Genomic DNA, 23,741 nt, shown 5'->3' with positions numbered 1-23,741 from the left:
CTATACTAAAAGTTCTTTTTGTGTGCGTGTGTGAGGGAGAAAGCATGTGCATGTGGGACCAGGTGAGGGGGTGGGGAGGGAAATGTGTGGGAGGGTAGGATGGAAGGTAGGGGCTTAGGAGGGACAGAGGGAGAAGGAGAGAGAGAATCTCAAGCAGGCTCCACACCTAGCATGGAGCCCCTGGTGGGGCTCAATCTCACCACCGTGAGATCATGACTTGAGCTGAAATTAAGAATTAGTCATTCAACTAACTAAGCCACCCAGGGACCACTTGTGCTAAAAGTTCTGTAGGACCCATAACCACCAGATATTATCATAGAGGGAGCACATTTTCCATCAGCAACTCTGCTCACAGAGAAACGTTATCCAGTTAATGTAAACTTGTGAGTACTAGTTCAACACCATCCCTTTGTTTGCCACTTCTCCATTCCAATTTCTGGTTGAGGTTGCTGCTATTGTTTATTATTGTTATTGTAGAAAAATAATCTTAATATTATGATTTTACTTCAAACACTTAGGTCTCTAGTGACATAGTCATCTATCCTTAGAAAGTAATACGTTTATGAATGTCTACAAATGAATGATGTTTATATTCTAGGATAAAATCCATCATGGTTATTATAGCTTCACAGAAAACACAGTAGAAAAAAAGCACACCACCAGAGCTTCTAAGACAAAAGGCAAAGTGGCCATAAACTGGGGGCAAGTTTTAAGAAAAATATCACAGCCCAGATTTTTATACTATCATATCTGTGTAACATAAGGTACCACTTAGTTTATTCTTAAGGGATTCACCTAGAGCAGGAGTCAGATTTATGGTTATGAGAAAGCTACTTCTTTACTCCTATAAGTAGGTGAGTCATTTTTAAAAAGGCTATTAGAGTATTATATAGTAGAAGTAATTTCTTCATCACTGCCTTCCAATTATATATTATATTTTTAACTACAAAGCAGAATCCTCAAACCTTAGAGGGAAGGGACTTCACAATTTGAACTCTATGAGGTTTTCCAAATGTACCATATTTGAGTTCTTTTTCCACCTGGACACAAAATTGTCTTTTTAAAAAATGTAAGGATAACAACATATTTTATAATTAGTTGCATAATAAAGGTGTATTATTAATGGTAACTGAACTACCTAACAGATGGAGTTTATGTCATCTTGTCAATAAGTGTATTTTGTGAGACCTAACAGTTACATAGGTGAGTTTTATCCAGCTAATAATAAGAGAACAAATGGCAAACTAAGCTTACCTTCTCAACAACATAGTTTTTACCACCATCCTAAAGCACCCGTGTGCAGGCACACAGAGACATCCTAAAGATGTTGGCTTACTCTGGATTTCTTCTATCTGGTTTTTCTAAGTTAAACCTATGTGGACTCAGTTGCATTTTCTCTTGAACTCCACGAATGATTGGAAAACCAGAATTTTTGGTAGTGATGAAGAAAGACATGTTCTCTAGTGAGGCACAATGTGAAATGGGAGGCATGAATTGGAGCAACTGCAAACAGGCTGAAGCCTTACAGGTTGTGATTTAATCCCTGAGATGCTTATGTAATCTTTTTAGAATTAAAGGTTATTTTTTTTTCATTTCTCAAAATTATGGAAACTGAAAATCACCCATATTTACACTAGACAATAGGTGTAAGTTAGATGGTATTGAATGTTTTTAAAAACTTGAGTTAGGAAGTAGGTTTTTACTCCTAATTTTGGAAACTTAAAAATAAAAATAAATGGCTTATGGCAGATGTTTATGCAGATAACAATTTTCAATAAAGGCAAATTCCAACAGAGGTAAAATTTTATATTTCTAATGTGATAGTTTTATAATTATAATATACACCCGTTTACCTAATTATTCTAGATCTTTTAGGCAGATTTTTTTGTAGAGGAGGCGATAATAAAATGAAATCCTTCGGGTGCCTGGGTGGCTCAGTTGGCTGAGCGACTGACTCTTTATTTCAGCTTAGGTCATGATCTCAGGGTCATGAGATCAAGCCCTGAGTCAGGGCTCCATGATCTGTGGGGAGACTGCTTGAGATTCTCTCCCTCCCTCTCCCTCTTCCCTTCCTCCTGCTTGTGCTCTCTCTCTGAAATAAATAAGTAAAATCTTTTTAAAAAGTGAAATTGACAAAATGGTGAATATCACTGGTTAAGAATAGAAGAAAAAATGTCTACTACCTCTTCTCAGGCTAATGGCTTAATTAATTTTATGAGGGGCCTTTTTTCCAGTACTCTATTAGGAAAACAAATAATAATTTTATTTTTTTTTAAAGTTTATTTTTTTTTACTTTTTTTTTTTTATTTATGATAGTCACAGAGAGAGTGAGAGAGGCAGAGACACAGGCAGAGGGAGAAGCAGGCTCCATGCACCGGGAGCCCGACGTGGGATTCGATCCTGGGTCTCCAGGATCGTGCCCTGGGCCAAAGGCAGGCACCAAACCGCTGCGCCACCCAGGGATCCCACAAATAATAATTTTAAAAACTATAAGCTATTTACAAGCATAACACATGGTTGCCCTAATAACCCTATTAAAATAATAAATCTTTAGGTTGAGATATAAACATGAATTAGTTGACTATGACGGATATTGACTGGTTTCCCGTCATATAGAATTTAAGGTGGAAGAAGAAACTGAGCACATATATTGTTTCATGTCAAGACCTAGGTGTCAATTTTTTAAAAGGAACAGTGTGTTTACACATATTAGCAAAGAGTGTTCAGGAGCTCCTAAAAAGTGACCCAAAGCATAATATTATATTTTATGGACTCTTAGAAAAAAAATCTATTCCCAAATATCTTTACAAATAAGATCAATGAAATATAGATATACCAAGTGACTTCCCCAAAATGACTCAGCTAGTTAAGAGTAGAGGGGAGATCAAAACAGATTTTTGGTTTTAAGCTCAGAGTAGCTTGCTTCATGCCTGGCTCTATTCATACAAAGGATACTTTAGAAGACACAATTTTTTTCCAGAAATGGCCATGGCCTATAATACTGGAGCATTTCTTGGAAGCTAAGAGAATGTACACCTTTTAAAGTGGTAGTAAGAGTTATGGTGTCACTGAAAGAAGTTGAAGGGAAATCTACAACATGGCTAATAAATTAAAAATATGTCCCTATATTTTATAAGTAAAAGCTTTGAAAACATAGTAGGCACACCAAAACTACTTATTCTCCTTCTCTCTTTCCTTCTGCATGCAGTTATCAGTTTGTATGGGAAAAGGAACAATTTAGAAATCTGGTTCTAGAACTTAACAATAGCCCGGGGGCTACTGCTTATGTCTAATCCACTTGCATGGAGGAGCACTATTTCAAGCTCTTGACCAAACATACTGACCAAGCAACATATCTCCAAGTGGTAAGCATGCTTCTCCTTGCATTTACCGGAAGAAAAAGAATGAAATGAAAAGAAAAACAGGCTGAGGGGACTCTGGGTGGCTCAGTCAGTTGAGCTTCTGATTTGATTTTGGCTGAGGTCTTCATTTCAGGGTGGTGAGACTGAGCCCGGAGTTGAGTCAGGGCTCTGCGCTCAGCATGAAGCCTGAGTCTTGTCCCTATCCCTCTGTTCCCTGCCTCCTGCCCCACCCCATGCTCTTGCTTTCTCTGAAGTAAATAAATAAAATCCTTTTTAATAATAAATTTATTTTTTTAAAAGATTTTATTTATTTATTCATGAGAGAGAGAGAGAGAGAGAGAGAGAGAGAGAGAGAGAGAGAGAGAGAGAGGCAGAGACACAGGCAGAGGGAGAAGCAGGCTCCATGCAGGGAGCCTGACATGGGACTCGATCCTGGGACTCCAGGATCACTCCCTGGGCTGAAGGCGGCACTAAACCGCTGAGCCATCCAGGGATTCCCCATAAATTTATTTTTTATTGGTGTTCAATTTGCCAACATACAGAATAACACCCAGTGCTCATCCCGTCACGTGCCCCCGTCAGTGCCCGTCACCCATTCACCCCCAACCCCTCCCTCCTCCCCTTCCACCACCCCTAGGTCATTTCCCAGAGTTAGGAGGGTATTATGCTGAGTGAAATGAGTCAATCGGAGAAGGACAAACATTATATGTTCTCATTCATTTGGGGAATATAAATATAAATAAAATCTTTAAAAAAACAGGCTGAGCTGAAGGCAGATTCTGCAAAAATGACTCAATAAATGCTTTACTAGTTAAAAATGGCAGTTGTAGAAAAGAAATAAAGAGGATGTAGAAATGTAGATCTACCATAATTACATACTGGGAATAAAATCATAAAGATGGGTGAAATAATTTAATCAAGTACAAAATGGCAAATATTTAAAACTAATTTGGCTTCTTTCTTTCTTTACTTATAAAAGCAAAGAAATTGATTGTACATGTATGCTAAGTATACTCACTCATCAATCAGTCACCATTTGTTCAATATTTACATGCCCAGACTTTTGCCAGGTATATTGGAGGACATAAAATAAGCATGAGACATACTTCTGTCACCAAGAAACTTACAATCTGGTAAAAGGCAGGACTCAAATAAATTATGTGATTTGAGAACAATTAATTAAGTTACTGGGCCCTGACTGCTAAGGTTTGAATGCATCAAAAGGAAGAATCATCTAGTTGCAGCAGTATATTGTTGGATGGGATTTGGATGGGTGAGAGAAAAGGAAGAAGTATGGGATAAATCAGGCAAAAAGAGGGTGGTTTTATGGATATGTTAAATATGACCACTCTTGGGGAAAATTTGTGTTGTGAGGAAATAGAAAATTCTATAAAGGAAAGGCAGGATTATAGAGCTTTGAAAGACAGATGAAAGTCAGCTTGACAGAGTAGGTAAAGGGGTCATTGAGGTTTCTGAGCAGATTAGAGCTATCAAAAAGTGATAGTTTAAGAAAATTAGTCTTAGAGTGATATGTAGAATGGGTAAGAAAGGGCAGGGAGGCACTAGGGACAAAAGAATTGGTCAAGGGCCTGTTGCAGTGGTAGTTCTGAAACAAACAGGATGTGAACCGAGTTGGGAATGCAGAGAATGAGATCACCTTAGGAGACATTTTGAAAAAGGAAAGAGCAGCATATAGTGAGATGTAATGGATGAGGGGCTAAGAACAGTTTAAAATTACTCTAAAGTTTCTATCTCAAGAAAGTCAAAGACTTATAGTCTGGACTAGCAGACAATGATTCATTAAAAAATGGAATCATTTGATTGCTGGAAAAAGTGACCAGTGTAATTGCGTGTGTTGGTAGGAGTTGATAAGGCAATGGTGCATCCCTAGTGAAAATATTCTTTGACAGCCAGAAGTACCTGTAGCTCAGACTTGGAGGTGAAATACTTGGAAGTCACACACAGGAAAACACAGAAGGAATGACTGAACCAAGAAAAGATCAGAGACTTGAGGTTATCAAAAATTACAGGATGACAGAGAAACTGGGAATACTAACACAGAACAAAGAGGACAACTAGAAGAAATGAGAGTATAGGATTAGAAAAATCAGAAAGAAAATGTTTCAAAAGGAAGATGGTTTAGTATAAATGTCACAGAAAATCAAAGATAAGGAGTACAATGGGTTGACCTAGAGGTCATTATTGGCCTTTATAAGAGCAGTTTCAACAGATATAGCCTAGAATGAGGAGTCCAAGCATGAAAAGGATGAATAGGAAGCAAAGGTGATGGAGACAAGCCACATGGTCCATGGATTTTTACTCTACAGGTATTTCTCTATGGTAATACATTATATTATGAATGGTAACAGTAATGAGAAATATCTATTGAGGACTGAGTATGTGACAGGCACTGTTCTAAGTGTATAATATGTATTTAGCCATTTATTTCTCATAACAACCCTTCAGACAGGTAGTACTACTATCCTCATTTTACAGATGAGGACACTGTAGCACAGAGAAGTTAAACAAGTTCCCTAGGTCATGCACTTAGTAAGCTAAGAGATTTGCATCCAGGCAGCTCTGAATCTAGAGCCACAGGGCTCTTGATTGCTTTGCTAGGCTTGCTTTTGAAGAAAGAAGACAAAGACTGGCAAAATGAGCACAAGGTTTAAACTAGAGAACACTAAGGCATATCTGATGGCAGAAGGTAAAGAAAAGGAAAGATCAAAAAATGCTAAGAAATAAAGAGGATATACTGGGGCATGGAGAAGGGGATGGCTTGGTAGCTCAGGAAGGTGTGCTTTGAGCAGTGGAGCCCCCTGGGATCCTGGGGCCAGAGCATGGAAGTTGATATGTACACATACTACATGGGTGCTTATCAGTGTCTATGTCAGGGGAGGGGGCAGTGACTTGCCTGCAAGGCTTCGTGGAGGTTGCCATTGTAGTCTATGATCTCGGTGGCTCCCTGATCTCCCTTTTGACCAGGTGGACCCTGTGAAGAAAATGAACCAGGGGAAAATCATGGAAGTTAAGCTAGGCTGTATAAGGGACTATGGCAAAAAACAGAAATAGCAACACGCAGCTCTCTCTGACCATCAATTCCTTTATATAGCCCAATTGCACCTCAGAATAATCATGTTCAAATTTTGTCCCTATTGCTAAGAAGAAAACACTTTTAACTTCCTATAGATGGCAGATTAAAGATATGAAATCTGATTTTTTTAAGAAAAGAGAGATGATTCAATTTCTGTAACTGTCTTCTAAAAATGATAAAATGTAGGCTAATCTGATTTGACTTGAACATTTTGTTGACTTTAACAATGTTTATTTAAGCATGTCTACATATCCCTTTTTATTCTTCTACATCTCATAGATTGTTTCCTTATTCTTTAAGAAGATAGAACACTATTCTGTATGAAATGCTTGGCTTTCTCAATTGGAACATAATTCCATTAAAATTAAACCAAATAAGGAATGAATATATCTACCCTACTCATTAGCTCTGTTACTAAATTTCCATTAGTCATGTGCTAATTCCTTGTCTGTCTTTAAAAAAGGCTTTGAAAATATGAGCTATTGCTTTCTTTATAATTGGGTTAATTGAAAAATGGAAAATTCTATTAGCTGTATGATTATGGGCTTGCTATTGCTCAGTTAGCAGAGGGAAAGTACATGGAGTTCCTTAGACTTTCTACTTGTGGAGCTGATTTTATGTGTTAGAATCTATACACTCATTGCTCCTGGTGACTAAAATAAAAAATAAGAATAAAAGGGGAGCCGCAGAAATAATCAGTAGTCTATCTCAGTGCTATTATTGGGTATTAGTCTAGGTGCCTTGTGAAAAGCCACATGGACACATGAGTCAAATCTGGGCTTATAGGGGCCAAAAGCTTAGATGAGAAATGTACTCACCCTTGGTCCCAGGGCTCCAGAGTCCCCTTTCTCTCCACGATCACCCTTCACCCCATGAAAATAGAAAAACTGAATTAGTAGCAGAGCCAACAGTCCAGAAATATCTCAAACTAAGGATACATTTAATACTATGCAGCAGAACCTTTGATGAACTTCTGAAGTGGAAATAACAACTAGAAAAATGACAACCACTGACATAGCAAACGCTTCTTTAAGATACACCATAAATTCCCCTTTCAGATGACAGAGTATCTTGGAATAACAATATATATGGTAACTCTCTTACTAGGGATCTTTAAAAGCAAAGCAAGTGGTTTCTATGATACCTCTCAGAGTGAGCCATGTTAATACTTTTAAATGAAGAGATTTGGGACAAAAGAAAAAAGAGCCAATCAATTGGGTTGTCTGTTTTCTGAGAAAAAAACAAAAGAGGTGTATAGATAATCTGGACAGGGAAGGAATGGAGAGCTTAGTCTAGGGAGATTTAGAAGGGGAAGGTCACCAGTGAGGCCTCTCTATGATGATGATGAAGATCTAAGGAAAATTCTAAACATATAGGCCTTTTAATACTCAGAAGGTGCTGAAGTGGACAGCAGCTGGCTAGGCCAAGTTGGCAGGGCTGAAGGTCAGGGGTAGGGCAAAACCAACTGTGTTTTTCAAATGCAGTGAGAAAAATCTCTAAAGTTCCATTCATGGTGTTATTACCCAAACTGGTGAGAAATCAGGAATAATCTAAGCATCAAACCACACAACCATCACTCTGAGAATACTCAAAATTCTCAGAAGTCTAAAGAGAAACCCTAGAAGAGATTTGAACCTGTGTATATTTGAAAGTTCTTTAAGACAGCTTTAAATTTGTAGTGTTCTTTTCCTAGGTGGAATTCAAATTATTTTAATATGTCTTTCAACATATTTCATAAAATGGATAGGGAGCAGTGAGAGAAAGCAGGAAAAGGGATTTTAATTTTTTTCACCCACATTATACTAATAACATTGACCACAATAATTAAATTCTCTATGAGTAGAGAATTAATAATTTTTGCTGTTTTCCTCACTTTTTTACCCATTGTTTCATGTTATTAGTTGACAGCATCTTAAAGAACATGATTCTGCTAACAGTATATGGATTATGGCAACTATTATGAACAGTATGATAAAGGAAAGAATTTCAGTTGGTGGCGAAATTTTAATGCCATGGAAGGAATCAACTAACTTAAAAGCTAAGTATAATTTGAAGATTTATCACAAAGATCGCCAGAAAATAAGTAAGATAAATCCTACATAATGTAAATTTTAAAAAGTCTTTTTTTTCCCCAAAGACACTATTCTTATGAAATGGGAAATACAATTTCTCTTAAAGAATAGTCTGAAGCACAAGAACACACAAAAACGAAAATATAAAACAAGCCAATTGTTTTGAGATATTATCACAGGGATGAAAATATTGCAGATCCCAATGTGTGAGAGTTTAAATGTGATTATCCGTGGAAGAGGCAAAGGCACAGCTCTTGAAGGCCTCAAGTTACATTAAAATGGTTATTTGGTTACTGACCTTTGACCCCTTTGGCCCTCTAGTTCCTGATTCACCTTGTTTCCCCTATTATAGCAGAATATGAAGCAGGAAAAGAGATATGACAGAGGAGATAAGAACAGAAAAAAAGAAATTAGCAGTGACTCAGAATACTGAAGAAAAATGGAAACACTTTATTTTAATTGCCTCAATATATGGCTCTATGTAGTGTTGGCTATTATAACACAAAGCATAAATAGTTATCCTCATGTCATTGGTTCATCCCTGGTCTCTCCACCACCTTCATTTCATTATAATTCTGAAGACTGCCCACCCATCAGTGGATGGGAAGAGTTCTGTGAATAATCCTCATTAGTCTCAACAGTGTTGCCGTAAATCTCTTTTTCATCAGAGTGAATCATTTCCTGTGTCTCTAGGAGGGCTTATTAGAATAAAGTGTTACCATATTAGTTTGCAGGAAGTTTAGAGGAATAAAGATTGAACAGTGAAATAAATTCTTAGCTCTGATATTTTCAGGGTGGTACACACCTTCAAATTACATAGAAGCTAACACAGCATGCATCAACATTTTTCTCAGTAAGTTTTAATATACATTGAGTGATAACATCTTAATATGACAGTCCCTCTTTACATCTGGATGTGCTATTAAATTTGTTAACTGAACAGAACAAATTGGAAAAGTTGAATTGTAAAACTCCTTTTGAAAAGAAAAAAACGGTGTGCATTTCAATAAATTGTGATTTTTTGCTGTTTTAATTCCCATTGAAGAACTGTATTCTAGTTTAATGTTCTAAAGTAAGTTGGACAAATTTCCAAACCAAAGAAAACTATTGTCAAACACAAGAATAACTGACCTTTGGTCCAGGGGCTCCAGGCTCTCCTCGTTCACCTCTTCCAGGAGGTCCTGCCTCTCCACGTTCACCCTGTCACAGAATACAAAATAAATAAATGGCAATTCCTCTTTCCCCCCAGGCTTGTCCCTGTAGGTTAATAAGTGAATTGAATAAAATCAAGGAAAGCACAGAGTTACCATTTATTTACCATGTATCCTGCATTGTATTAATCTTAACATGGATTATCTCATTTAATGATTGAAACACTTATTCAATGTTTATTCAAACACTTATTCAAAATACCTGTTTTGTACACATGAAAATGGTTTGGTAATGCCTGTCTGATAACTATGTTGGTAAATAGAAGACTTTTAAAGGGAATTGATAAGAGCCATTATTATATCTTAAGACAGATGTTGACAAAGTTTTCATTCTGTAGCCACTTTTTAAAGATCTGCCAGGAAGAAGCATGGCAAAGCAGTTAAGTACCAGGTTTTGCAATCTGACATCCTGGGCTTTAATCCTGGCTCTGCTTTTTTTTTTTTTTTAACCAGTTCTGTGTTTTGGGACAAATTAGTTAAGTTCTGAAAGCCTCGATTTTCTCTGTAATGTGAAGAAAATTATAGTACTGATCTCATAACTTATAAAGGCAAAGTGCTGAGAATAGTGCAAGATACATATTTGTTATAGCTTTTAACTATATTCATCGCTCTATGAAGTATGAACACGATCACTGATGATCGATCTAGTTAGAGAAGATCCACATAAACAAAATAGTTAAGAATTAAGGTGTAATATAAGGCTAATACGTGGGAGAAAAGAAAATCCCATAGGGGTTTTGAATGGTCCAGATTGGCTCTGTGGAGGTAAGACTTGAGTCATGTCCTAAAGGATGGGTAGGGTATTTTTTATAATTATTGTTGCTTATGACTGTGCTGTTGATGAATCCAGCAGCTGCCTAAAACACTTCACATGCATTATCTTACTTAACCCTTGGGATAAATGAGAAAGTTGCTAGTTCCCAGAGTCTACAGATGAGGAGACTGAAGCTCAGAAAGGTTAAGTAACTTGTCCAAAATTATAAAGCTTTAAAGTGGCAAGCTATGATGTAAAACTAATTGTGCTCAATTTTCAACGTTTGCATAAATGTTGAATGTTTGCAAATCTTTTGCACATATCTGGTCATTTTCTTAGGGTAAATTTCTAGTTGGGGAATTGCTGTGTCAAAAAGTACAAACATTTGAAAAGCTTGCCAAATCACTATCCAGGAAGACCGTGTCATTTCCATTCCCGAACATGGAGTAGAAAATGTTGGCTGCTTGCTTGATGGGTAGACTTGCAATAACCAAACAGGTTTGGAATTGAGCGGTGATGCCATATTTATGGCTGAGAAAGGCACCCTCCTCACTGAAGAAATTGATTCATTGTGGAAAGGAAAACAAAGTAGCATTGGATCTGTCCTGGGTGATACTGGGCTCTAAATTCCAAGATCTTTATCTGTATCATACCCACTCTGGAAAGCCTTGGGATATTGCAGGGGAGGATGGATAGATTAGGGCAAGGATTAAAGAAGGCCCAGCAGGTTCTTCAACATGAGCTGAAAAGAATGTGAAAATGGAAAGCCTGGAAGAAAGACAAGGGACTTGTCTGTATGGAAAAGATGGAAAAGATGTTACAGAAGGGATTTTCCAGGCATTAGAGATGGAAGGACCTCTGTTGGTGTATGGAATTCTAATTTTTATATATTTTTATTTATTTATTTATTCATGAGACACACAGAGAAAGAGAGAGAGGCAGAGACACAGGCAGAGGGAGAAGCAGGCTCCATGCAAGGAGCCCGACGTGGGACTCGATCCCGGGTCTCTAGGATCACACCCCAGGCTGCAGGCGGTGCTAAACCACTGCACCACCGGGGCTGCCTGGAATTCTAATTTTTATTTTTTATTTTTTTAAAGATTTTATTTATTTATTAGACACACACACACAGAGAGAGAGAGGCAGAGACACAGGCAGAGGGAGAAGCAGGCTCCATGCAGGGAGCCCGACGTGGGACTCCATCCCAGGTCTCCAGGATCATACCCTGGGCTGCAGGTGGCGCTAAACCGCTGAGCCACACGGGCTGCCCGTAATTCTAATTTTTAAAGATGTACCATATTTGGTCTTTCTTTTAATATTTTAAAGAAGAATTCTAAAATAGTTAATTATAAGCTTATTTTAAAGAAAAGCAAAAATCTGAGAAAATCCTTTATCTATTGCATACTCTAGGAGCAGAGTCTATATATCTTTACCTAGAATCACTTTTTGTCACAATGCCCCTAATAAGCTGCTTATCACCGTATGGAATTATGTACTGTATGAAAATTATGTGTTATATGAATTACATGTTATGTGAGAATTATATGTATACTTCTTTCTCTCCTTCTACCTTAGTCTCACACATACTGGAATGTAAGCTTCAGGAGAGTAGACAATTTTTGTTGCATTTACTCCTCATTCTCAAATACTAGAAAAATGTCTGGCAAAAAAAAATGTGCTGAATTAATGAATAAACATTGTATTCAAAGCGTTCAGAATTATTTGTAATAAAACCCCAGTTCTTTAGACTGATATAGGTCTCTCCCAGACACTGATACAGATGCTGAGGATACAGCAGTACATAAAAGCAGATTTTTAGATATCATTATACATCTTCCTTCCTTATAATCTCTCTTTACTGTGTTGGGGGTGTGCAGGGTTAGTTTATTTTTTAAATCCAAATTTAGTGGTACAAATACAGACTTGCCTACACAACTGGAAAAAGGCCACTGTTCAACTGAGAGAGAATTTTAAATAAACTACTTTTCCATTATGATACCAAATTCATGTTAGAAAGGCAATTCAGCTGAAAATTGCTAGTATTGTTAATATAATTGTTAAAATACCATTAGTAAAACAAATATCCTACCCACATTCCTTCTTGTGGACATATAAAACAAGTACAGTACATTCTTTACTTTTACTGGGAATTCAGAACAGTATTTGTTAAAATCAGGCTGGGTTCTTCATGAACAGAAATCAATGTTGATTTTTTGGGTTTACATCTGGATTTTTTTGAAACTCTAGAGTAGTTTATTTTTATTCTTTAAAAAGATGTATTTATTAATTTGAGAGAGAGAGAGAGACAGAGACAAACAGAGGTAGCAACAGACAGCATGTGTGGGGAGGAGAAGAAGAAGTAGGCTCCTCACTGAGCAGGGAGCCCAACATGGGGGCTTGATCCCAGGATCATCATGACCTGAGCCGAAGGCAGATGCTTAACCGACTGAGCCATCTAGGTACTCCAACTCCAGGGTAGTTTAAAGATTTTATTTTTAAGTAATCTCTATACCCAACATGGGGCTCAAATTCACAACTCTGAGATCAAGAGTCTCATGCTCTACTGACTGAGCCAGTCAGGTGCCCTGAAACTGCAGAGTAGTTGAAAATCAGTGAACTAAAGAAATGATATACAGGAATGAACTCCATTCCCTACTATCTGTGTTTTTACTACTTCCTCCTTTTTAGAAAATAAAATGCTACAAACATTTAAAGATTTAATTCATGCCTGGTTCTCTCTGGTATTGACTAAGTTTTCTATTTGTGCTGATCTATGAAGCTGGCTTCTTTCTTTACAGGGCTCTAAGGCTGCAAGTCTGAATAAATACAAGGTTCTCATATGAACACGGAATCCTCATTATTCTCTAGCTTTCTCTCTCTCTTTTTTCCAGGAAAGCATATTTCTTGTGTGTATCTGTTCAGGCATTCCTCACATTTTGTTAATAAGCCTGACAGCTCATTATGTGAAAAAGAAATTGCTTGAGAAAACAGCAATTTTTGCATAAATTCTACTGAGTTTCAGTCCCCCTTAGGCCACACATAGTTTCCATTTACTAGGATCAGAGTTATTTTCTCTTGATCAGTGGAAATGAGGAGCCCTCTGTCAAAACAGACCATGAACATATTTCCTAGCTCTTAGAAATCATCCTGGCTTACTTCTGGTGAATACAATACATATTGAGGCAAAGACTTCTACAGTTTAAAAATAAAAGAATGTAGTTTGATCTAATTTTGCTCCTTTGATTCATGAGTCTGTCATGAGTAAAGTTCCATCTTCAGAGCTATACCTTTTTATGTCTTACTGAGTAGATAAAAAGAGAACTATGGGTTTGACTACATCCATAAAAACATAATTTTTTATACGGAGGCATATAGATTTCGCTTTTGGGGCCCTCTCCAGGATTGCCAAGTGGAAGATCATGAAATGGTTTTCATTATATGATCTTTCTGCAGACATTATTCAGGATAGATCCTTTTGAGATGAGGCACTTAGGAATCTATATGACATCAGTACTTGCCTTTGAAATCTAGGGAGTGAGGGGGGAATAGTAATAATGTTTGATTTACAGTATGTCCTAAAATTGGCAATAAGGTTCAGAAGTTAATGAGTTCTATCTCTCCTCATCAGAATTCCCTCATTTTTTTCATACAGTCAGGAGGCAAACAGCATCATATCTTTTTAGGGATAATTTGGGGGAAATGAGCAACTAATATATTTCATTATCCTGTTATCCTACCTGAGGTCTTCTGAAATTAACTTCCTATTATTCTATTTAGTATGGTATTCCCATTAGAAGTGTTAGTAATATGTACATAGGAAACCCAAAAGAATCTACCCCAAGATTGCTAGAATTCATACAGCAATTCAGCAGTGTGGCAGGACACAAAAATCAATGCCCAGAAATTAGTGGCATTTCTATACACTAACAATGAGACTGAAGAAAGAGAAATTAAGGAATGAATCCCACTTAACAATTGCACCCAAAAGCATAAGATACCTAGGAATAAACCTAACCAAAGAGGTAAAGGATCTATACCCTAAAACTACAGAACACTTCTGAAAGAAATTGAGGAGGACACAAAGAGATGGAAAAATATTCCATACTAATGGATTGGAAGAATTAATATTGTGAAAATGTCAATGTTACCCAGGGCAATTTACACATTTAATGCAATCCCCATCAAAATATCATGGACTTTCTTCAGAGAGTTGGAACAAATGATCTTAACACTTGTGTGGAATCCAGAAAAGACCCCAAATATTCCCCAGAGGAATACTGAAAAAGCAAAAAATAGCTAGGGGCATCACAATGTGGGATTTCAAGTTGTACTACAAAGCTGTGATCATTAAGACAGTGTGGTACTGGCACAAAAATGGACACATTGATCAATGGAACAGAATAGAGAACCCAGAAATGGGCCTTCAACTCTATGGTCAACTAATATTCGACAAAGCAGGAAAGACTACCCACTGGAGAAAGGACAGCCTCTTCAATAAATGGTGCTGGGAAAATTGGACAGCCATGTGCAGAAGAATGAAACTAGACCGTTCTCTTACACCATCCACAAAGGTGAACTCAAAATGGTTGGAAGATCTAAATGCAAAATAAGAATCCATTAAAATCCTAGAGGAGAACACAGGCAACACCCTTTTTGAACTTGGCCACAGCAACTTCTTGCAAGATACATCCATGAAGGCAAGAGAAACAAAAGCAAAAATGAACTATTGGGACTTCATCAAGATAAAAAGCTGCTACATAGCAAAAGAAACAGTAAGCAAAACTAAAAGACAACCTACAAAATGGGAGAAGATATTTGCAAATGACCTATCAGATAAAGGGCTAAGATCAAAAATCTATAAAGAACTTCTTAAACTCAACAGCAAAGAAACAAACAATCCCATCCTGAATGGGCAAAAGACATGAGCAGAAATTTCACAGAAGAAGACATAGACATGGCCAACAAGCACATGAGAAAATGCTCCACATCACTTGCCATCAGGGAAATACAAATCATAACCACAATGAGATACCACCTCACACCAGTGAGAATGGGGAAAATTAACAAGACAGGAAACAACAAATGTTGGAGAGGATGTGGAGAAAGGGAAACCCTCTTGCACTGTTGGTGGGATGTGAACTGGTGCAGCCACTCTGGAAAACTGTGTGGAGGTTCCTCAAAGAGTTAAAAATAGAACTACCCTATGACCAGCAACTGCACTACTGGGGATTTACCCCAAAGATACAGATGCAGTGAAAAACTGAGACACCTGCACCCCAAGGTTTATAGCAGCAATGTCCACAATAGCCAAACTGTGGAAGGAACCTTGGTGTTCAAAAGATGAATGGATAAAGAAGATGTGGTCTATGTATATAATGGAATATTACTCAGCCATTAGAAACGACGAATACCCACCATTTGCTTCAATGTGGATAGAACTGGAGGGTATCATGCTGAGTGAAGTAAGTCAATCAGAGAAGGACAAACATTATATGGTTTCATTCATTTGGGGAATATAAAAAATAGTGAAAGGAATTAAAGGAGAAAGGAGACAAAATGGGTGGGAAATATCAGTGAGAGTGACAAAACATGAGAGACTCCTAACTCTGGGAAATGAACAAGGGGTAGTGGAAGGGGAGGTGGGCAGGGGGTTGGGGTGACTGGGTGATGGGCACTGAGGGGAGCACTTGACAGGATGGACACTGGGTGTTATGCTATATGTTGGCAAATCTAACTCTAATAAAAAATATACCAAAAAAAGAAGTGTTAGTAATAGGTAATAGGTATTTTAGTTCCCTATTAGGCAAAAATATCTGGTCACCTAAACAATAAAGTCATTCCACACTTCTTTCAACATAATGAACTAAAAATATATGACATAATATTTCAGAAATAGGGATGCCTGGGTGGTTCAATGGTTGAGCATCTGCCTTTGGCTCAGGGCATGATACCAGAGTCCTGGAATCAAGTCCTGCATGGGGTTCCCCACAGGCAACCTGCTTCTCCCTCTGCCTATGTCTCTGCCTCTCTCTCTGCGTATCTCATGAATAAATAAATAAAATATTTCAAAAAATATTTCAGAAATAAAGGAAAGAGAAAATTCAACTTACCTTTGTGCCTGGTAACCCTGGTAAGCCTGGTTCTCCTTGAGGACCAATGAAACCTGGTTCTCCCTTTAAAAAAGATGGCATATGAGATTGTTATTCATTTGGCAGTAAATAAGTATTTAAACTGATTTACTTTTACTGGGATTTTAGTCCTTTGATTGTATGCAGCTTTCTGCTGAAACCTAGCTATTGACTATAAAATTAATCAGAATTGGTTTTGGTTAGTGAAAATACTCTGAGCAAAGCTTTGGAGAAATTGAGAAAGTGAAAGTGAAAAAGGAGCCAGATAAATGTCTTTACAAATTTCTTTCTCATCTGTTGTCGACCATTTCTTAATACTTACTACATTAAGATCCATTATGTTAGGGTAAATGTGGTAGGTGGCCTCTAAGATAGGCCTCAATGATCCCACCTCCTGGGTATTCATGCCCTTGTGCAATCCCCTCTGCTAAAGTGTATATTGGACTTACTGACTCATATCTAATGACCAGAATATATTGGCAAAAGTAATGGGATATCACTTCAGAGACTAAGTTATAAAAAGACTGTGGCTTCCATCTTGGGGATGCTTTCTTGTTCTCTCTCTCTTGGATCACTTCTTTTGGGGAAAGGAAGCTGCCATGCTGTGAGCAGTACTATAGAGGAATCCACATGGTGAGGCCCATGGTCTGCCAACAACCATGTGTGTTGGGAGCATGAGAGCAGATGGTCCACCCCAGTAGAGTCTTCAGATGAACCACAGACCTGGTAGACAGTTTAATTGCATCCTCGTGGAAGACACTGAGCCAGAGGCACCCATTTGAGTTGTACTCAAATTCTTATTCTTCCAAAACTGTGAAATAATTGTTGTTAGTTTTGGGGGTAATATGTATGGTAGGCAGCAATAGATAAACTGATACATAGGTGGGGCTAGGGAAGAGATCAGGAATGTTCAGCTTGCATGGAAAAGTACTCTCCTTGCTATACCTCCAAAACCTTTTCCCCACTACCTGGAGGAAACCCAGTTATGATATAACAAAATATATATTTGGTATTGTTCCTGGTTCCTTGCACAGAGCTCCTAAAACCCTTGGAATTTTCTGATAAAAGATAATAGGAGTATCTTTTGTTATTCATTACAAACTCCTTTCAAACATATCTGAATTTATCCTAATGAGGAGACTTGGTGGGTTCTTAGATAGCTTTAGGACAGGGGGCTATAAAAATCTTTAAACAGTAGGGATTGGAGAGCCTCCAAGTTGGTGAACACATCAATGTGCTTGTAGGATGGTACATCTCAACTCCATGGGGTCAAAGGCTCCTGTGCTTAAGACTCTTTTAACTTCACCCTACAGATCTTTTTATTTTCATCTTTTATAATAAACGGTAATAACATGGCATTTCTCTGACTTTTATGATCATTGTATGTATAATTTTTATGGTTATTGTAGCCAGTTATCAAACTTGAATGGGGATGAGGGTGGGTTGGTTGTTAGTACTCTTGAACTAACAACCAACTCAGAAGTGCAGGTAACCAGGGGACCTAGTATTTGTGATTGGGGTTGAAAGTGAGGGGAGGTTGTGAGATTGAGCCCTTAAAATCTGTGAAGTCCTACACTAACCCTAAGTAGTTGGTGTCACAATAGGATTGAATTGTAGGACACCCAGTTGATGTTAGAGGATCGGAAAACTGGAGAATTGGTGTTGGTAAAGACATCACGTTTGGTGTCAGAAAACACCTGAAACCAGTGTTCAGATATTTTTCAATATCCATAAAATGTTATTTTCTTTTTAACAGTGTGAGCTCAAATGTAAGAGTCTAACTTCCTGAAATCTATAGAAAAGTTTTAAAGCAAAAAATGTAATGGCTCTGTTCCCATACTTACTGCTTTTCCCCCCATATGGATTATTTCTGGAGCAGTTGCTAATGTTATTTAATACATTTGATTTTTTCTAATGTAGCAATATTTCAACATTTGTTTTTTGATACTTAGAGTTGAGCAGGAAGATACAGAAAGGATGTTTTATGAGAAATGTTAAAATGTCATCAAATATTTTGAAACATTTGAGTTTTAAAAATAAGCTGCATAAAATCTTGGGTACTGGGTGGAGAACAAAAGGATATCACTACCACAAAATGTAACACATTGATACAGAACTCAAATATATTTATCTCTAGCTCTGATGCTCATGTACTGATTTAAGAAAAAAAAGGTGGAGGCTAAGTAATGCTTTAGGCTTATTGTTTGTGAATTTTCTACAACTCTATTCTACCTGTTTCCATATCCTTATACATAATGGAAGGGAGACTCTAACAAATAATTTTTGGATAATCTCCTAATGATCTAAAATGAAAATCAACAATATTAGGAGAAATCAGTGGTGACCATTCTACTCAAAAAGGAGTTTAACTTGTTATTTTAAACACAAAAATCACAGGAATACATTTATTTACAAATAAGATACTTATCCCAATAAAATTTCATATACAAATACATAAATATCCTCTGTCCACCCCTCAAGAAAAAAGTCATAATAAAATCAATGTGTATAATTAGTAATGAATTACTGTTATGAAAATTGAATGTGAGTTAATAGGTTAAAAATTTATGGGTAGAAAAGATTCTTGCATATCTTCAAGTAGAAATAAAGTGATCTCACTATTTAGCAAAGCAAATAGAACACCATTAAAGCATATTAGTGAAAGAAGAAAAAAGTGTAAATGTTGAAAAAAATATATTTCTTATTCAGGTTAGTGTTTAGTTTATAAAAAGATGAAGCATGCAGTTTCAAAATTCACAAATAAGTATATAAGTGGCCAGACAAAAGTGATTTGTCTTCCTTTAAAAAATATAGAATATACATTAAATTCTCCCAAGGAAAGTGTAGGAAGTTCTTTTAAATAGAATGTTTTAAACAGAGGGAAATTTATTTCAAGATAAAAAATTAGCAATGCATTTGACAGAATGATTTTAGCACTGCTAATATTGGCTAACTTTAAAGACTTTGAGTATGATTAGTTTTACCTTATTTCATTCTAAGAAAGCATCTGCCATATTGATGTATTCATTTCTTATTTCAATTTATTAAAGGGGAAAACAGCATACTAACTTTAAGAACACAATTTTATGTTTATTTAATTCCAGAGCTCTCAACCACTTTGGAGACATTATCTTAATCCTCTCTATATCTTGGCAGAATGGGGAGGAAATAATCATTGGTGTCTTTTCTGTTTCAGGCTTGAAAGATAATTGTTGAAGTAAATAATGCATAAATATGTCTATTCATGGTCTTGAGCTGGTCAGGTTGTGTTTTTGACTCCCTAAGCTAATGCCAGAGGTTCTCAAAGTGCCTTTTCTTGTATTATTTACTTGTATTATTGTGCGCAGTAGGAAAAGTTCACTGAAAAGGTTTCAGATTCCACATTCCATTTAACCTTTAAGAAACTACCATTTGTAGAGTTTGCGGTAGTATCAAAGAAGAATATCCACAATTTTATGAAAACGCTATTAAAATAATCCTCCCTTCTCCAATGACATTTCTGTATGAGGCTGTTTTTCTTCATCTACTTCAACTAAAACAACAAATTGCAACAGATTGAACACATATGCAGATATGACAATCCAGCTACCTTCTGTTAGGCCAGATACTAAAGAGATTTGCCAAAAAAAAGTATAACAATGCACTGTTCTTGCTAATTTTTTGTTTTGTTTTAGAAAATTCAGTTATATTTCACAAAAAATGTTTAACTAACATATAATGGGTTTAGAAATTCCTTAGTTTTAATTTCTAATACAGAAACATCAATAGATATAAACCTACATAAATGAAAATTTTTCAATCCTAGTTTTGTGTGGAAAGGAGTTTTGAGACCAAAATTCTTGAGAACTGTTTGTACCAAGGTATAGAATTGAGTTAAAGCCTGGCTTTGCAAGTTGGAATCCTGAGGTGCCCAATAATGGAAGATTCTGCTGTTGTAAAGGGGTGGTTTAGTCAAGACTTAAAAGATAATGCAAGCAAAGCACTTAGTGCTAAGTGAACAATAACTATTTGTTATTATTGTTGCTCTTATAGTCTCAAAAACGCTAGCTATCATTTTTATTGTTGTTGTTAGTATTACAACATCTCTGCAACTAATTGGTAATATACAAGATAAGTTCTTGTTTCTCTACAACCTGTATGGGGCTATACTCAATACCACTCCAACTTCTTCCAAAAAGTAACCCTAAATTTTCTCATGTGAATATATCATTGTTTCATGAGTAATATCCAGCTGTCAGAGACTTTAGGACTGCAAAAAGTCTTTAGAATCTTATATGTGTATAAGGTAGAGAAGTGACAGGTGTACTAAGAATGAGTTTTCTTCCTGTACAGAAGGAAAAGGAGAAAATGGTCATACCTACTGAATTTCTCTAAATAAATATAATCCTTTAAAAAAAAAACCTTGCCTTTTTGACAAAGACTGCTTAAAAATTTAACCTCCTAAAATGTCTAGGAGAAAGGCCATTACAACTTATGGTTTTGTGGCAAAAAAATAAAAAAGGCAATGGGTTATTCTACTGTAGTCATAATACTAGTTAACCAGGGTAGATGAAGGAAATTGCGTTAGGAGGAGGTAGGGGTGCTTTCCTCGCTGAAATATGATCCAAACACAAAACACCTTTGGGAAAAAAATCTTTGGAGAAAATCAGACTACAAAAATGAGGTTATGTAAATTTTCAGGGCAATGAGCAGAAGTAACTTTTTATATTATAATAAATATATATTTATTATATATAATAATTCTCAAGGTAATTTTTTATACATCTAATCTCAATCAATGGGAAATAAGATAGCTAAATTGAAAATTATTCTCACATAATAGCTTGAGTACCCAAAATAGGGGAGAGATACAATAGAGGAAGTTGGAATGACAGTGCAATTAAGTTCTTATATTACTTTTAATGAAGGGGCAATTAAATTTAGAGTTTTAAAAAATTTATAAGACAATTACTTGAATTAGAAAATCCAAATTATAATTTTTATGAGCCATTTTAGGAATAAACATGAACACATAAGGCAGAGATCCTTTGAAAAGGGCAGATGCTGAATATCATAATCAGGGAAATGTGTATTTACACAGGTAAGCAGCAAGTAAAATAGCTGCACCACGGAAGTGAAAACAACAAAATAATGACATTTTCTATTAGAAATAATCACGCCTAGGATAAACCTTATTGGCTACGATACTGCCACTGTGCAAAGTTAAATATGACATTTTCTGAAACAATATTAATTTTTTCAGTTTATGATGTGTTAGCACTTTTTAAAAAATGACAACAAAAAATGTCTAAGAAAAATAGGAGAAAGGCAGAGCTTTACACATTGGTTTGTCATGAACACCAGGGCACTGGTGAATAGCATAAAAATGAGTTAAGATCATTACTTCAGACCCACTTTGATCTGTTCTCTCAAGTTTCATACATATATATTCTCTCTCTCTCTCTCTCTCTCTCTCTATATATATATATATATATATATATATATATATATATATATAAAATCTTCCTCTACCTCTCTCTTTACTCACCATTTCTAGTCAGATAGCATTTTGGGTTTTTACTTTTGTTCCTACTGAGAACAAAATTACAAAGTCAATTGGGATTCCATTCCTATTGGTACTACTGATACTATATAAAAGGAATCAAAAGAGTGAAGGCAACCAACTGACACATCTTAAAATGTCATTGCTTGCAAAGTTAGTGCCCAAATACAGTGAAACAGAAAAGTAAAAAGAAGAAAGAGAAGAAGAAGGAATCATGGAGGAATGCAGGGAGAGAGTAGGGAACAGAACAGAAGGAAAGAAGAAGAATGGAGAGGAAGAAGCATCTTAAAATTTTCTGTTCCTTTATCATGACCACAACTATTGAATCCAGGTTTAATCTGTTATTTTTGTCATTGTGTTTTCACTGGTCCTGGAAACATCCAACTAGATCTATGCTTGAGACAGACACAGGAAAATAAAACAATATAATATCTAACTCAACCCCTGATTTAACCAAAGCCTGGAGATAAAATATATACAGAACTATTTATCAGAATCCTTAACACAATCCAAAATTTTAACCACCGAAACACAATTAATAGCTGGCACAATATTCTCCTATCCAAGTCACAATGCAAGCCTGTAATTAAATGGTTGTCAGTGAAATAGAAATCTCAGTTTTATTAGTGCTACTTTAATATGGCATTAATGCAGCCCTGAATTTCAAAATGAGAAAAAATTTGGTTTAATTTTCTGCTCTTGTCTTAGATGTTGCATTTGATTTCTTCCTCAGTTATTTCATGAGTTTTTCTCTTTGTTTGTTCTTTAATTAGTTCACCATCAATGAGTTCAAAAATCAAATCAATACTGAAACCGTAACACATTTACCTATGTTAAGCTGGTAGAAAAAAATAAAAAATACAGTACTTGTGGTTTCGGCAACTAGACTGGGATTTGGGTTGGGCAGAAGAGATGCTATTTACTCAGAATATAGCACAGTATAGTCCTAGTAATACATTGTTGGGAGCAGCAGCAATAGCAGCAAGCAGTCCTATCTGAAAATCTGACACAAATTGCTAATTTGAATGAAAGTTTTAAGCAGCCAGGGCACATAAAGATGCAGAACCAAGTCCACAGAGACTAGGTCTAGCTGAGATCAAAGGTGTATCCTCACATGACCAACTTTGGAGGACCTAATGGTCTCACATTGATAGTTAGCTCCAACTGTAGCTAACTATTTCAGCAGCCACAACTTTGATCTTGTAGTATGAAGCTCAATGAAAATAAGTCACAGTAGCTAGTAAGTACTATATTTGAACAATTATCCTGTTTTTTGCACCAAAATTTCCCTTGCTCATGAAAGTGTAAGTATTAGAGCTGTCCTCCTTCCTCTCTCCCTTTCTATCCACCCAGCTTTCTATCATAAATGGGCAATGTGTGCACAAACAAGAAAATTTAGCTGTAGATAGGTGGGATCTATTCACTCTATAGATTAAAAAAGATACAACAAAACTAAGATTTTTGACTGAAGCCACTTTTGTCCAACTCATTTATTGTTACTTTTAAAAAATTTAAATAGCTTAGATCCTGTGTATTCTGACAACTCCCCCCTACAAAACAAAACACCCTAAAACGAAA

General features: G+C 36.3%; 1 protein-coding gene and 1 pseudogene across 2 annotated transcripts in view; both read right to left on the bottom strand.

Annotated features, from left to right (window-relative positions):
• Positions 1–23,741, bottom strand: part of COL25A1 (collagen type XXV alpha 1 chain) — a 440,527-nt gene that overhangs the window by 26,835 nt on the left and 389,951 nt on the right. The window contains exons 19-23 of one of the 2 annotated variants that reach the window (XM_055342489.1): positions 16,604–16,666; positions 9,660–9,728; positions 8,827–8,871; positions 7,275–7,319; positions 6,277–6,354 (exon numbers count right to left, since the gene is read on the bottom strand). In XM_055342489.1, the coding sequence (XP_055198464.1) occupies positions 6,277–6,354; positions 7,275–7,319; positions 8,827–8,871; positions 9,660–9,728; positions 16,604–16,666 (300 nt within the window). The remainder of the gene's footprint in view (positions 1–6,276; positions 6,355–7,274; positions 7,320–8,826; positions 8,872–9,659; positions 9,729–16,603; positions 16,667–23,741) is intronic. The other variant, XM_055342488.1, reaches the window with a different exon arrangement.
• LOC129521269 (U4 spliceosomal RNA) lies at positions 21,694–21,825 on the bottom strand (annotated as a pseudogene).

Source organism: Nyctereutes procyonoides, unplaced genomic scaffold (assembly GCF_905146905.1).
Source record: "Nyctereutes procyonoides isolate TBG_1078 unplaced genomic scaffold, NYPRO_anot_genome, whole genome shotgun sequence".
NCBI classification, from domain to species: Eukaryota; Metazoa; Chordata; class Mammalia; order Carnivora; family Canidae; genus Nyctereutes; species Nyctereutes procyonoides.
Note: the sequence above shows the minus strand (reverse complement) of the source record. Positions and strands in the feature narration are given on the sequence as shown.